This window comes from Bos taurus, chromosome 17 (genome assembly GCF_002263795.3).
Source record: "Bos taurus isolate L1 Dominette 01449 registration number 42190680 breed Hereford chromosome 17, ARS-UCD2.0, whole genome shotgun sequence".
NCBI classification, from domain to species: domain Eukaryota; kingdom Metazoa; phylum Chordata; class Mammalia; order Artiodactyla; family Bovidae; genus Bos; species Bos taurus.
In genome coordinates this window covers 63,713,651-63,728,744 of record NC_037344.1, presented here as the reverse complement: position 1 = coordinate 63,728,744, position 15,094 = coordinate 63,713,651, and the positions used below count along the sequence as shown (strand labels likewise).

Here is a 15,094-nt window from a genome sequence, read left to right as displayed (position 1 = left end):
TGCTTATGGTCTTAAGGGAAGCTGTCACCAGGTGAAAGGGGTACCCCTGAGCCAGAGCAGGTGACAGCCACGCCCCTGCTGCTGATGCCTGCGGAAGAGCTGTGCCAAATTGATTTCAGAGTCACTACAAGAATGCATGACCTAGCTGCAGAAATGGTTTTCTTCTGATCACTCAAATATACAATTAAAGTCTGTAATGAAACAGGAATTTGATCTTGAAACCAGTAAGCATCACAAGTGAATTTCTTTTGCAGAACCAAAGGTGGGGGAGAAAAATAATGGAGCACATCGGTAATTTATCACTTTGTGTATTAATATTTTAAGTTTACAGTTTTGTATTAGTCCTGGAAAAGAAGGCACAATAGTTTTTGACACCGGACCAGAGGAACAAATCTATAAAGATAAAAACGGACAGTTAACAGTGGTGAGTGGCTGGGTCTGGGGGACGGAGGCGTAAGCTGTTATTTAAATGAGACTACAGGTTAAAATCCTCCTAATTTCAGTCTTCCTTGGGCTTCTTTGGTGGCTCAGACAGTAAAGAATCTACCTACAAAGCAGGAGACCTGGGTTCAGTCCCTGGGTTGGGAAGATCCCCTGGAGAAGGGAACAGGAACCCACTCCAGGATTCCTGCCCGGGAAATCCCATGGACAGAGGAGCTTGGTGGGCTACAGTCCATGGGGTCACAGAGAGTCAGACATGACCGAGTGACAAACACTTTCATAGACTGACCGCAATCACCATCTAGTTTGTTTCTTCCTCTGTCTGAAGCCACACTGAACAAGTCAGGAATGGGTACTGGAGGGACAGATGCAAACACTGAATGAAAAAGGAAACAGTTTACTCACTACATTTAGTTGTCAGTGGACCAGAAGCTGACAGTCCATTCTTCTCAGTATTAAATATCCAAGCCCCACTCTTTACTGGGTGGCGAAGGCCTGATGCCTTACCACGTGGTTCTCAAGCGAGTCTCCATGTGGGAAACTCCCAGCGAGCTTTGAAAAATACCCAGTGTTCGTGTCTCCCCCATCACCACCCCCGAGACACCATGATGCTACCGGCGGAGGGTGAGGCCTGGGCTCTGGAATGGGAGGAGGCTCCTGGGACCAAGCAGCAGAGGTTTGGGAAACAGGTCCATGTTAAAAAAAAATCAAGCCTAGTGCTCCTCCCTAGCAAGTCTGATCCAACTTGGCTGGGAAATGACAACTATTCCACCCCAGGAGGTTTGAATCTTTAAGATTATGTTGTATAATATGTACCAAGGATTCATAGTTTGCTATAAACCAATTTGAAAATGGTCTAACAACATAGAGCATCTCATACACATTGAATGATGAAATGTATTCTGTCAACAGGACAAAATATTTAAGCGTGATTTTTAACCTAACGAATCAGGTGACTTTTCGGTTTACATGCTGTCTTAAAGCCTTCGCCCCGTATTCCTCCCTGGCTGGCTCAGGCTGAAGCTAGCAGGCCTCAGGGAGCCCATTTCTAGATGTGGCTCGGCTCACGGCAGGGGTCAGGCTGTGGGGATGGTACGGGTGGCGGGGCCGGCTGCTCACAGCCTGGCCGCGTCCGCCTTGGCCACGTGGGCAGCTGGGGCGCTAACGGCATCCTTCCAGGGAGGCGAGACCTCAGCCCCGCGTGCACCCCTTTGCCAGGTGTCGGTCTGCCCCAAGTCCTGATGGAAGATGGCGTCTGACCTCGCCCATCGCCATTGTTGCTGCCACTGAGGAGAACGCCCAGGAAGCTCGAATCTGGGGCTGTGAGCAACACCTTCAAGCAAAGGTTCCAGCAGTTCTGGGAAAAGGATCACCCTTGAGGGATGGGAAAGGCATCTTACGCCAAACCCTCAGATGTCCTGTGGCACTAAAAGTGCCTTCTAGGGAGCCAACCTCAAATCGCCCAAAGGGGTGCTTTTAAACGTCGCCAGTAGGACCTGCGCTCAATGGGCACTTGAGTATGTCATTACGGAGGGGGCGACAAGGTCTGTCAGACTGCCCCTGAGGCAGAATGAAATCGTGATCTGAGCGCCTATGGCTGCAAAATGTGAATTCTGCTTTCAGTAAGTGGAACTCAGGAAAATCCCCAATCCTTCACGGCTTTAGGCTCCGCGGGGGTGAGGTGAAGCTCTCCCCACCCCAAACCTGCGCTCAGGGCGAGAGCCGCTGACCGACCATTCACGTTTCCATCAGTCCTGAAGCCTCTCCACCCGACACTTCCTGCCAGTGTTGCGAGTTCCAACACTCCAAAAAATGACTCTGCTTTTCCCATCCTGAGCAACCTGGAGGTGGATCTCTGCTCTGAACCACACCTCAGTGCAGTGGCCGGACTGTGCTGAGCGTTTCTGAAAAGACCCACAAAAACAAGATTTAAGTAGAAGCATCACATGTAACTTTTATTTTACATACGTCCACAGAGGCTGGTACAACATACAGCGACTGCTTCTGAAGCTCAGAGTGTACTTTTTCCCGTGGCACAAAGACAGAAAGGTTAGTGACACACACGTGTTACGGTGACTCTGGGTGGTAGGGAGCACACATTCCAGACGGAGGGCTGGGGTACCTGCACGGCGACCACCCCGCTGAAATCACTGCAGGGGGGCGGCTGTGAGGCCTGGCCAGGAATTGTCATGGGCAGAGGCCCCCCCAGTCACCGCAATCAATGACTTATTTGGACAGAAAACCTGATTATGAGGGACCTAAAGCCGTATTGGTTCTTCCCACTGTAAGTTATTACAGTGTAATAAAAACTACACTCTAACAAATCTTAGGGCCAGTGATTTGCTTGGATGGTTCTTAAATACAGGTATTGACTTTTGCTGACCCTTCGTGCTCACGTAAGAGATCAGTTCCTTGAAGAATGTGTCTGATAACAGAGCCTTGGGCCAGCCAACGCTTCGTCATCATCAGCTCACGGCTATAGGCAGCTAACAGTATCACTCTCTGTGGAATGCTTTAATGAACTTGTTCATATCCCAGGGAAGCAGAGAGTCCAGACTCCAAGTGCAAAGTTGGAGGAGATGTGAAAATAGACATGGCCAGAAACATCATTAAGTCATAAGGTGTAGAAGCCCCCGACAGCTCAGACTGATCCACAAACTCACTCTTCACATAAACATTTAAACACAAAAGAGAACTTACGTGATGGCTTTTCCATTCCTACAGAAAACATCAGAACTGACATTCACTTTACCGTTCTAGAAAAGGATAACCCCAACAGCAGGGTTGGTGTTTAAAACTTCCACAGTAGAAAATATTTACAAACCATATTTAATTAAGCCCCCTCCCTCCCATCCTCAGCACTTAATAAAATCCAGGTGGCCTATATACGAAAGTTGCCCGCGCAACAGTTTAAAAAGCATCTACCCCTGTATGTGATTTTTAGGTTTGATCATGATTGTTGACAAGTTTTACTGTAGGCTTTGCTGCTGGATACAAAATAAAGGCATACAACTGTCCCAAGTAGGGCCGGATGTACAAAGTCTAAGCAGTAAAAACCATTTCAAAATATAAACTCGTTTCTTGGGGAATACACTGTCAAAGGCTGCCCGTATTAATACCTTTGGTATAAAACAGTCACTTGAATAGCCAACAAAACCCATCCAGACCGTACACACACCCTCACTTCCTGGAACTACTCTACCAGCCTAGTCTCAGCCAGCCACATTCGTCACAACTCCCTCTGGGCCGACACGGGCGTGGAGCGGCGGGGAGGTAGGTCACCGAGAACGTCCGCCCCCCACGAGCGCCGTGCGGGCAGCAGGGCTCCAGCGTGGGCCCCCCGGGCCCCCAGGCACACATCCGCATCCAGTCACGCACGTCCCTTAAACAAACATGAACACGGAAACCGACCGGACCCCAGAAACCTGCACAACCGCTCGGTCTGCTGACGGCCATGTCACACTGTGTAAGACTCCGAGGCAGAGACCCGGAGGGCATCTCCGGGTAACAGCCATCCTGAGGCCACTGTAGTAAGCACTGGTCCTGCCTGGACGCCAGGACAGAGTCTGGGGCCAGATTTCCTTTCTTCTAAGCAAAGGGGAGAGCATCTGCTTGGGGCAGCAAGCCCCGCTTGACAGGGCAGAAGGCCGGGGAGGAAGGAATGGAGCCCACCTGGCAGCGGTCTGTGTGCTGTGCCAGTGAGCAGGCCAGGTGGCCGGCCTGGAATGGAGTGGGTCCCCAAGGCTGGGGGGGGGGGGGCGGCATTGCCCGCAGCCAGACCACAGATCGCCCGAAGGGGCAACAGGTCTGCCCTTCGGCAGAGCTGGGCAGCCAGGGCCACGCTGGGAACCGCAGCAGAGAGGCATGAACCTCCAGGGCACACCTCCCGCTGCCAGGAGCTGTGGGTCTCCACCCACAAGCTTGGAGCGGTGCCCATGGCCGGATGGGCAGCTTGCAAAGCCCTGGAGCCTGTGCCAGGCCCCGCACACAGGAGCGGGGCCAGGGCGCTGGGCTGCAAGGTGGGGAAACGTGGGGACTCCGCTGGTGACCACCAACCACAGGGCCCCGCTCCCAGCTGGCAAACTGAACCCTGGAGGGAAGGCCCCCGAGATCAGAGGCAGTCAACACCCACCAAAATAAATACTGCACAGGCGCTTCTCACATGCATGTCCACCCGTTCACCCACCCCCTCCTCTGGAAGCAGGGAAAGCCTGGCTCCCGCGCTGCTCGGATTCTCTGGGAAACAGAGACTGTGGACCCGGCTTGTTCACCAGCTGGGGTGCATTCACCTGGGTAAAGACATCAATTCACCTTGTCGAGAAACACTAAAATCGTTTGGTTTGTAGGGAAGTCTCTTCAGACTCTGGGGGAAGTGGCAGGCTGGGAGCCAGTGGGGGTGCTCGGTGCACAGCAGCGGGGGGGCGGGCGGCAGGTGGGGGGCGGCAGGGGCCCCCACCCGCTCACTGGTGGAGGTGGGCCCGGTCGTCCGGGCGCTTGATGTGGATCCGCCGCACGCGCTCGATCCGCTCCCGTTCCCGCTCCTCGTCCTCGTCCAGGTGGTGGGAGCGCCCGGCCGCCCCACCCGTGGCCTCCAGGAGTGCGTTGTCAGGTCCCCGGCCATCCTGGGCCTCGTACAGCAAAATGTTCAGGGTCTCCTCGTAGATCCGGGCTTCGGGGAACTCCACCTGCAGCCCCACGAAACACAAGGCAGAAAGTTAGCATTTCACAGCTCCCCCACCGCCCGCCTCTGCTGCTGCTGCTGAGGACTTGAGAGCAGCGCCGTCTGGCCCCAGCAGGCCCCCAACAATCTGCAAGATGGTCATGATCACGTCCCAGGTGGTTACTGTTTTCAATGGGCAACACCCACACACGGCGCTGGATTCACAGGAGACAAAGCGGATGCGTGCAATGCGTCTCTCTGCCCCTCGTTGCCCTTCCTTGGACACTGGCATCCCTCCCAACATGGTGCTTCTAACAAACAGGGCTGCATCCTTGCACATCTGTCATTCCACACCTTAAGGCAGCATTCTGTCCAAACAGGGGCCACCAGCAGGGGGCCCTCATGAAACAGACAATTACAATCCCTCCCCGCTCGGTAAAGCACCACGTCTTTTCACCGCCCTTCAGGGTCAGGCGCCACTAATAAGAGGCAGGTCCCAGGCACCTGTCTCAGGCAACAGAATGAATCAGTGAGAGTTGGCAAAGCACTTGCGATGCTGCACCAAGGAAGATGGCAATGATGCAGAAACCCAATTGGGACATCAGTACAGTGACCTGGGGCAACAGAATCCGAGTGTTGGTGCCAAAGCTCAGCTTCTGGAGATTTGGGCTGAAAGGAGGAGGAGGAAACAGTCCCTATGAAGGGGTGGCCATTCCAACACCATCCCCCTGGAGACAGGAGCCTGACGGGATAGGACGCAGAGTGAAGGAAGCCGGGAAGGGAGTCCTGGCCTCCGTCCTGGTTCCACCATGAACCAGCTGCCCAAACAAGAGCTCAGGCTCACTCCAGAGCCCATCCAAGAATCTATACACAGTTGGGATCCGACCGTGAGGTCTCTCAGGACCTCTCCTGCCCCTTAAACTCCAAAAACATAAAGTAACTATTTTAAAGTTCAATCAATATGATGACTAGACTTTGAATATTCAAGGGAAGATTCAATTCACATACAGACACACAAAAAAACAAACTAGGAGCACTTTCCCGGTTTTCCAGTAGTTAAGAAAATGCAGTGGACTCAGGTTCGATCCCTGGCCTGGGAACTAAGATCTCACATGCAGCAAGGCAACTAGGCCTTTGAACTGTGGTGCTGGAGAAGATTCTTGAGAGTCCCTTGGACAGCAAGATCAAACCAGTCAATCCTAAAGAAAATCAACCCTGAATATTCATTGGAAGGACTGATGCTGAAGCAGAAGCTCCAATACTTTGGCCCCCCAACACAAAGAACTGACTTCCTAAAGAAGACCTTGATGCTGGGCAAGACTGAGTGCAGGAGGAGGAGGGGGAGACAGAGGATGACATGGCTGGATGGCATCACTGACTCAATGGACAGGAGTTTAAGCAAACTCCAGGAGACAGTGAAACACAGGGAAGCCTGGTGTGCTGCAGTTCATGGGGTTCAAAGAGTCGGACCCAACTTAGCAACTGAACAAGTAGAGATTATCATATTATGCAAAGTCAGAAAGAGCAAAACAAATACAGTATGGTATCACTTATGCTGGGCTGTAATTAGTCACTCAGTCGTGTCTGACTCTTTGCGACGCCATGGACTGTAGCCCACCAGGCACCTCTGTCCACGGCGATTCTCCAGGCAAGAATACTGGATGGGTTACCGTGCTCTCCTTCCTCCAGTGGATCTTCCCAAAGCAGGGATTGAACCCAGGTCTTCCACATTGCAGGTGGATTCTTTACTGTCTGAGCTACCAGGGAAGCCCAAAAATACTGAAGTGGGGAGCTTATCCCTTCTCCAGGGAGCTTCCCAACTCAGGTATCTAACCAGGGTCTCCTGCATTGTAATTCTTTACCAGTTGAGCTACCAGGGAAGCCCGATATCACTTATATGTAGAATCTAAAATACGGCAGAAGGGAACCTATCTATGAAACAGAAACACAGACTTGAAGCACAGACTGGTGGTTGCCATGTGGGAGATGGGCAGGTGGATCAGGAGTTTGGGATAAGCAGATGGAAACTATTACATACAGGACGGATAAACAACAGGGTCCTACTGGAAAGCACAGAGAACTAGATTCAGTATCCTGTGGTAAACTGTAATGGGAAAGAACATGAAAAAGAATATATGCATGTGTAACCGAGTCACTCTCACAGGAATAATTTAATACCACAGTGTATGATCAACTATACTTCAAAAAAAAAAAAAGGAAGGGGGAAGAAAAAAGAAAGGGCACATAAGGGAGGGAGGCAAGCAGAGACGTAAAGGGAGTGAATTCAGTGAGCGTGGGACCTGATCTCTAACCACACTGCAGCATGATGGGGCTCTGCAGAACACAGGGACAGAGGCCAACGGAAAGGTCAGGCCCACTGGCTTGCGGAGGATGACATAAAAATGGGTCCACAGCGTCCAGATCAGTCAGGGAATCGCGCACTGGGAAGGAAGCCCCCGGGGTTCAGGAGGAGTGCCCAGTGAGCCCCGTGAGGGCGGAGGGCTGCCCAGGTCAGTGGGGAGGACAGACGACAAGGAAGGAGTAGGTCACAGCCAGACGCTCAAGGTCAAGACCTTGGAGGGAGCACTGCTCCTGATGAGCGAGATGGATGCAGCCAGGCTGGTGGGAATACATGTCGTGTGGAGGATGGCAAGGTGGTGTCAGATCACTGACGGCAGAGGAGAAAACACGGGTGGCAGGGTACATGTGGGGACAAGGATCCGTGTGAATCCCAGTCACAGAAAAGGAACCCAGCAGCAGTGCGACTGCCTCTCCTTGCTGGGTGTCCGAAACGAAATGCCATGCTGTTTTTCCAAGCCGACACTGGGACCTTTCCAGGGCCCTAGAGATAGTAAGCACCAGTGAGGAGTTGAGTCCAGAAAACATCTTTAGAGCCTTTGCCTCTTGCAGTGGATTTGGCTGAAGGGAAAGGGAAGTTGGACGAACATGGATTTCAGCCCAGCCACCTGGCACCGCCCTCTGCAGGCCCTTACCTTTGTCTGCTTCTTCTCAGTGGCGTAGACGATGGAGGTGCAGCAGACCTCGGCGATCTTGCGGCCCTGGCCGTAGAAGGACCAGCAGCAGATTTCGTCCCCAATGACGTCCTTTATGAACAGGACCCTTCCGTTAAAGCGCAGAGACAGCTTATCAAACAGTTCGATGTTTTTCAACATATTGTCGTCAGAATTGCTGCAAAAGAGCAGGTGATAAGGCAACTGATCACCAGCAGGTGCTACGGGCCACCACCGGTGGGGCAGTGTTTCCACATGCAGACCCCTTATCGCCACCAACCCTTACCAACCTCACAAAAAGCCCAAGAAGGCGGCAGGGTAGTCCCTACCGCTCAAAGGAAAGCAAGGATCAGACAAATCAGGGAGCTGCCCAAGGTCAAAAACTAATAAATGGCAGAGCTGAGTCTCAAAAAGACAGCTCTGGCCCCCAAGGCTGTGCTCGAGTGGCTGCCCTGCTGTGCCAAAGACAGGGACGAAACGCTGAAAACACAGGGCTCTGCAGGCACAGGCGGCAGGTGGGGGACACAGAGGCACGCTCCATGGAGCCCCGTGAAAGGCTGAGCAACCAGCCCAAAAGAGACTGCTTATCCTGGGTCCATGTACTGGTCTCGACTGACTTCATCAACCCTACTTCCTGTAATTCTTGATTTGGAGCCACATGTTCCCAAGAGGCAAACGGCACTCTAGAAACCCATATATATTGCTAGTGGGAACATAAAATGGTGTAGTAGTCACTGTGGAGAACAGTCCGGCAGATCCTCAAATGATTAAACCTGGAGTTCCTGCGTGACCCAGCAATTCCACTCCTAGGTATCTACCCAGGAGAAATGGAAATGTGTGTGCGCACACACACGTCCACAGCAGCGTTATTCCTAACAGCCAAAAGGTGGAAACAACCCTAACTGCCCAACCACAACTGGTGGATGGAGAAACAATGTGGTCTGTCTGGATGGTGGAATATTATTCAGCCATAAAGAGGAATGAAGTACTAATCATGCTACAACATGGATGAACCTTGAAAACATTATGCTGAGTCAAAGAAGCCAGACACAAAAAACAACGTACTGCATGATTCTATCTACATGAAATGTCCAGTGTAGGCAGATCCACAGAAATAGAAAACACAGCAGTGGCTGCCTAGGGCTGGGGGAGGTAGGAGGGAGGAGCAGTACGGGGAGTGACTGATAACGGGTCCAGGTTTCCTTCTGGGATGATGATAACGGCTTAAAATGAGGTAAGTGGTGATGGGTACACAACTCTGTGAACATAGTAAGAAGCACTGAGCTGTGTATTTTTAAAAGGGTGAATTTTACAGTGTGTGGGAATTAGATTTCATAACTATCTATCCAGCAGGGCACTCTAGAGGTGCAGAAAGGGAACGTGTGTTTTCAACTGAAGGGAATGTGGGGGCAGGGAGCTGGGCCTGGCAGGCATGAATACAGAGGTCTTTTCTGGCCAACACGTTACCTGGTATACGAGTATTTGTTGTTACTTCTGTTGTAGAGCAACTTCACAGCTGGCTGTGGGTTGTTTTAGGGAAAAAAAACAGAAAGAAGAGAGTTACTTGGGAGTGCAGGTACAGAGAACCACTGGCTTCCCTCGGAGTTGGGGCCCTGCCACCAGCCTGAAGAGGCAGGTAAGCGTAGCCTGCGGGGTGGGGAGGGGCTGAGATGGAGACGGCATGACCCCAATACCAGGGGCAACACAAGGTGAGCCGCAGGCTCCCATTCTTGACCCCATCTCAGACCTTGTGCAAGCAATTTTAGACATATTTCAAAACCTATTCAGAAGAATCCCCACCATTTCAGTAGCAAAAGAAATGCCACAAGGGTGCCTCCAACATACCTTATTTGACGTCGCTATAAGTTTCTGTTCTTCCTTGGATGACGTAATGACGGGAACTTTGCAGAATGGCTCGTAAGTATCTTTGTTCTGCTGGAACAAAACATACTTTCAGCCTGGGAGGCCTGCCCAGCATTGGATTATTTAAGCTGGCCTGCCAGGCAAAGACAGGTTCTGGTGAGAGGAGATGGGGCAGCCACGGCTGCGAAGAGAGGAGGACGATCTTATAAGCTGGGCAACGATCAAGAGTGGAGTTCTCCAATGAACCTGCTCTTTGGCCAGGAGTCTTACATGCCAGAGTGTTCCGTAAATACTAACTATGATAACATTTTTTCATAGCTCAGTGAAAGTGAAAAGAAAGTGAAGCTGCTCAGTTGTGTCCAACTCTTTGCGACCCCATGGACTGTAGCCTACCAGGATCCTCCATCCATGGGATTTCCCAGGCAATAGTACTGGAGTGGGGTGCCATTTCCTTCTCCAGGGGATTTCCCGACCCAGGGATCGAACCTGGGTCTCCTGCATTGTAGGCAGACGCTTTAGCGTCCGTGCCACCAAGGAAGTCTTCTTATGGCCCAGGAAGCCACTCAAACCCTAAACAAGGCAGATGAAATATGATTGCATCAAAACTCCTACAAAGTCCACTGCAACGACTGTAGAGAAATGAAAAGGTATAACCCATAAGAAGAAAAGGACAGGAGAAGTACGGTCAGCAGGCAAGAGATGTCACGGATTCGAGGCTGGAAAGCAGGCCTCCGGTGAGTGATGACCAAGCAGAAGGGGAAAGCTGAAATCCAAGCCGGCTGAAAGAGTCTGGGAGATCTTCCCAGAACAGCTCTGAAGGCTGGGGGGCTGAGAGCAGGACTTGAGGACTGCCTGCTTGTTGGCAGAAACACTGGTGAGACCCCAGATGGATGTCCTGCCCCAGCCTGGCAGGAGAAAAGCCCACTTTCCTGGAGAAGTTTGTACAGGAGAGGACAAGGCTGACTTGCTATTCTGAAAAGGGGGGATTCAGTGAATTATCTACACGCTCAATGGTGATACCTACCCCTTCTGCTCAGATCCCAAAAGACAGCCAGTCAGGCTCATACCAACCAGGCTAGAGAGGGGAGGACTCCTCTACGAGAACCACCTGTCCAGAAGAAGCGTTTATAGATTCTGACGTTGAGAGTTCCCACTGAAGAAGTCAGTCTTATCAATCGCCACTGAAGCCCACAGAACAACAAAGACCAATACCTACAGTTTTTTCAGAGCTTAAATTTCAACAGACCGAGGACCATCAGATTAGATTCAGAAAGCCTCTGAAATATGAGACTGAAACCAAGACAAAGAGAACAAGTAAGAGGAGGAGCCACACGATGAAGGCAGCACAAAGGAAACTTCCAACAGTGAGACGGGAATGACAAGAGTATCACATCCTATGAAACAAGGCTGGCGTGCCACATTAAGAGCACGTGGAGAACAAGAAAGGGCTCTTGGGAGTCAGAAATATGAGAGCAGAAACGAAAAACTCAACAGAAGCCTTGAAAAGATACAACTGTCTGAGAACAATAAAAGTGACAGAAACTAGGCGGCCAGGTCCCTGAGGTTTAATCTCAGACTAACAGAAACCACAAAAAGGAGCCAGAGGGCGTCTCTAAGACGAAGGTGAAACAGATTCCCTGATGCGTCTGAGCAGACCAAAAGGAGACTGTGGTTTCTGAGAACTTGGGGCTACATTCGGATTGTGTGCTTAGAAAACCAAGCCAACAAAAAACAATGAAGCAACGACTAATTCTGGCAAACTGAAAAGTTATGAGAGAAAGGAAATAATCGCTGTATACTCTATGGCTCAACTGTTAACAATATTCATATGACTCACTGTGAGCTCTGAGTACCGGTTTAATCAGAACTTTGAGAACGATATTGAGAGAAGGAATACATGCATGCAAGTTTGGTAGTGGTTTGGGGTGGTGCATGAGCTAACTTTCCACTTTCTATAGAAATGTCAGTAGATAATGCCGAAAATGGACAATCAATAAATAGCAATGTAAGAAATATGGGAAGAAACAACTGCTGTAAGAATCAGAAGAGGCTGCTTCAGGGTGGGAGGGGGTAGAGGGCGTATGGTAGTGGTTTAGACATCAACCTTACCTACAGTACTGACTTGCCTTTGTAAATGCTTTACCTGCATTACTTTAATAAACATAAACACGAAATGAAAAGAAAAAAGTAGACTTCAACGTTCCATTAGACGTACAGTGAGTTCACAGACTCTCAGGGGAGGTGGTATGTGTAAGCTAACAGTTCCTCAGGCAGATAGGCGTGACGGGGCTGCCTCCACGGGGAGTCACGCGGACAGGCGGCTGGGAGAGGCGCAAACGTGAGCCTCACGAATACAGATCGATGCCTCTGACAACCTACAGGGACTCTTCTGATTCTCTGCCACGTCTTCACAGTTGCTGGCCCCATCAAGAGGCACTCTGGTTCTGCAGGGATTTTACTCTCCCTAGACTTGATGGTACCACACTCCAGTACTCTTGCCTGGAAGGCTGCAGTCCATGGGGTCACCGAGGGTAGGACACGACCGAGCGACTTCACTTTCACTTTTCGCTTTCATGCATTGGAGAAGGAAATGGCAACCCACTCCAGTGTTCTTGCCTGGAGAATCCCAGGGATGGGGGAGCCTGGTGGGCTGCCGTCTACGAGGTCGCACAGAGTCGGACACGACCGAAGCGACTTAGCAGCAGCAGTAGCAGCAGACTTGATCCCAGTGGTCTTGCCCCAGGTCCAGCTGAGGAGTGAGGGGTATCTGTCTAAGATTATGGTGGACTCTCAACAATGACTCATGGGTAAGTCCCCAGAAGGGTCCAGAAAACAGAACAAGTTGTATACCCCATAGCTGGGTACTGAAGGGCTGCAATGTACACAGGAGAGGACCCGAAACCATGGGGGCTGAAATACGCTGGAGAGCAATCAGGTGGCCCGGGCGTCCCAGGTAAGCCTCTCAGGGGTCAAGCTGGCCAGAGGGGAGCAGCCCCGAGGTCAACTCATTAACTCGCACAGCAGCTCAGTGAGGGAGGAAGTGCCCTCCTCCGCAGAGAGGGGAACCGGAGGCGGGTGGCCCGGCCGGGGGACACCTACTTGCAGGGCGGCCTGGCACTCTTCCACCAGGCCCTGGACCAGGTAGTACTTGGCTTCTGCCAGCAACTCTTCGATCTCCCGACGGCTCTCGGGCAAGGGGACCGCCCCGTCGCGAAGGTAGTTGAGTATCGTACCGAAGTGCTTGCCACACCGGTCAATGAGGATCCAGCCTGCGGTGGGAGGAGGCGGGAAAGAGGGGTTCGTCAGCTGGGTGTGCCTTTCCTGGAAGGTCCTGAGGGGAATGAGGTGGCTCTTGGTTCCGTCCACCTCCCGGGGTCAGCAGGACCACGAAGAAGGCAGCGGCCTCACCTGCCTGGCTCCCAGCAAAGGGCTGATGGAGGTCCTGCCTGGCAGCACCGCCATGGCCTCCCAGCCCTGCTGGCTGCAGACACCACATCCGGACTCACTGGTCTCAGGCTCTTCCAGGTTCAGGGTCCCTGCGTCCTGAAAGTGTGTTTCTAAGTTGCCTCAAAAATCCCTTTGTCAAGTGCATCCCAAGAGGGCCTAATGCCCCACATCTGGATAAAAATAGGGTCCCAACGACCACAACCCATGGATGGTGGGAAGGCTTCTGGGGTGAAAACATCCACTCCTCCTTTTTCAACAATACTTTTTTCAGACTCCCACACAGCAGAGCCATTTCTAAGGAAGCAGAAGGCTCGCTGCCCACAGGCTGTGACATCTGGCTCCCAAGGGTGCCCCCCAGGCACTCACCAGCACCACCAGAAGAAATCCCATCCGTGACCCCACACAAGGCATTTACGGACCTGAGATACAGTGGTGACCAGACAGACCCTGCCCTCGAGTGGTTCAGCCTGAACTGGGGAGACGGCGCTGGCATTTATGAGAAATGGAAACGGCTCCCAGCTGCTGACAGGAAGTGGGCATGGTGCAAAACTGTGCCTTGGTGGTGGGGGCAGGACAAGGCAAGCCCTCTCACTTATCAGCATCCTCTCCAATCTCCAATCCCACACTGGCCTGTGTTGCCCGCTTCTCCGCCACTAGAAAGCCATGCTTCTCAGGATTCCTCGGCTGAAACATACATGCTATTGGGAGGGGGAAAGTGGACTAGAGCCTGGGAAGAGGAGAGGAGGTACCAGAAAAGGAAGTAAGACCAAGCACGCCTCAAGAGAAAATGTGAAGCCAGACAGATGGAGGGGTCTGGGCCTTCCCGACCCGTGGCATCACCCCAGGAAGGGGGCCCCCCCGTCTCCTGTTGCATGCTGCAGGGGAAGGGCAGTTGGGAGGTTTACACAGCAATCAGTCACACTCTGCCTCTGCTTGCTCAGTCTGGGAAAAGCGCCAGGTTTCCACTCCTGAGACCACTATGTCCTCCCCGAGTCCTCCTCAGACCTAGGCCCTGGATCAGCAGAAGTCAACAAAGGCCAAGATCAGCCAAGGCACCTTTTCACACCCGGAGTGGCAAGTCGGCCCACCTGCCCCTAACCCAGCGCCACCAAGGGTGCGCAGGTGCTCTAGCACACGAATTGGGTGGTGCCTATCACCATCACCAGGAATGCTGACAAGGCCATTTCCATGCTTCCCGAGCCAACTACTCCTCAGTCCACAGCTCCTGGGCCTTTGGTTACAGGTTGGTCACAGGCTCTGGATTCCTGAGCACAGTGAGAAGTTTATCTGCAGTCTCGGCAAATGCAAATCAAAGATGGGGGCCTGGATCCGAGGAAGGATGAGGTCTTCACGGGGTGGCGAGTCCTGTCATCTTGACGGTGCCCGCTGATGCTATCGCTCCTTTCTCCAGTGGAGACAACACAGTACAGGCTCAGCGTCTGTCCCGCAGCTCAGATCCTTGAGCAAACAGGACCACTGAGTGTGTACGGGCGGGGCCAATCAGAGTACAGGCCCCGCTCCCCAAAGGAAGCTCCTCCCACTCTAGCCAAAGTGTGGCTGAGAGGCCCAATACTCCAGGAGAAGCCAAAAATGCAGACTTCCCTGTGAAATCTCCTGATTTTTCAGTAAACTGAAGAACTGGAAAAGATCCTGATGCTGGGAAAGACTGAGG

At 52.1% G+C, this 15,094-nt stretch overlaps 2 protein-coding genes across 4 annotated transcripts in view; one reads left to right on the top strand and one right to left on the bottom strand.

Moving 5' to 3' along the window:
• The window catches only part of MYO1H (myosin IH), a 42,152-nt gene extending 39,387 nt beyond the window's left edge, over positions 1–2,765 (top strand). The window contains exon 31 of the mRNA XM_059876209.1: positions 325–2,765. Within this exon, the coding sequence (XP_059732192.1) occupies positions 325–457 (133 nt within the window). The 3' untranslated portion in view covers positions 458–2,765. The remainder of the gene's footprint in view (positions 1–324) is intronic.
• KCTD10 (potassium channel tetramerization domain containing 10) overlaps positions 2,370–15,094 on the bottom strand; it is a 29,350-nt gene continuing 16,625 nt past the window's right edge. For 2 of the 3 annotated variants that reach the window (XM_005217910.5, XM_005217909.4), the window contains 5 exons: positions 13,075–13,244; positions 9,958–10,047; positions 9,580–9,632; positions 8,095–8,290; positions 2,370–5,126 (listed from right to left, as the gene is read on the bottom strand). In XM_005217910.5, coding sequence (XP_005217967.1) covers positions 4,902–5,126; positions 8,095–8,290; positions 9,580–9,632; positions 9,958–10,047; positions 13,075–13,244 — 734 coding nt within the window. In that variant the 3' untranslated portion in view covers positions 2,370–4,901. 3 annotated transcript variants of the gene reach the window in all.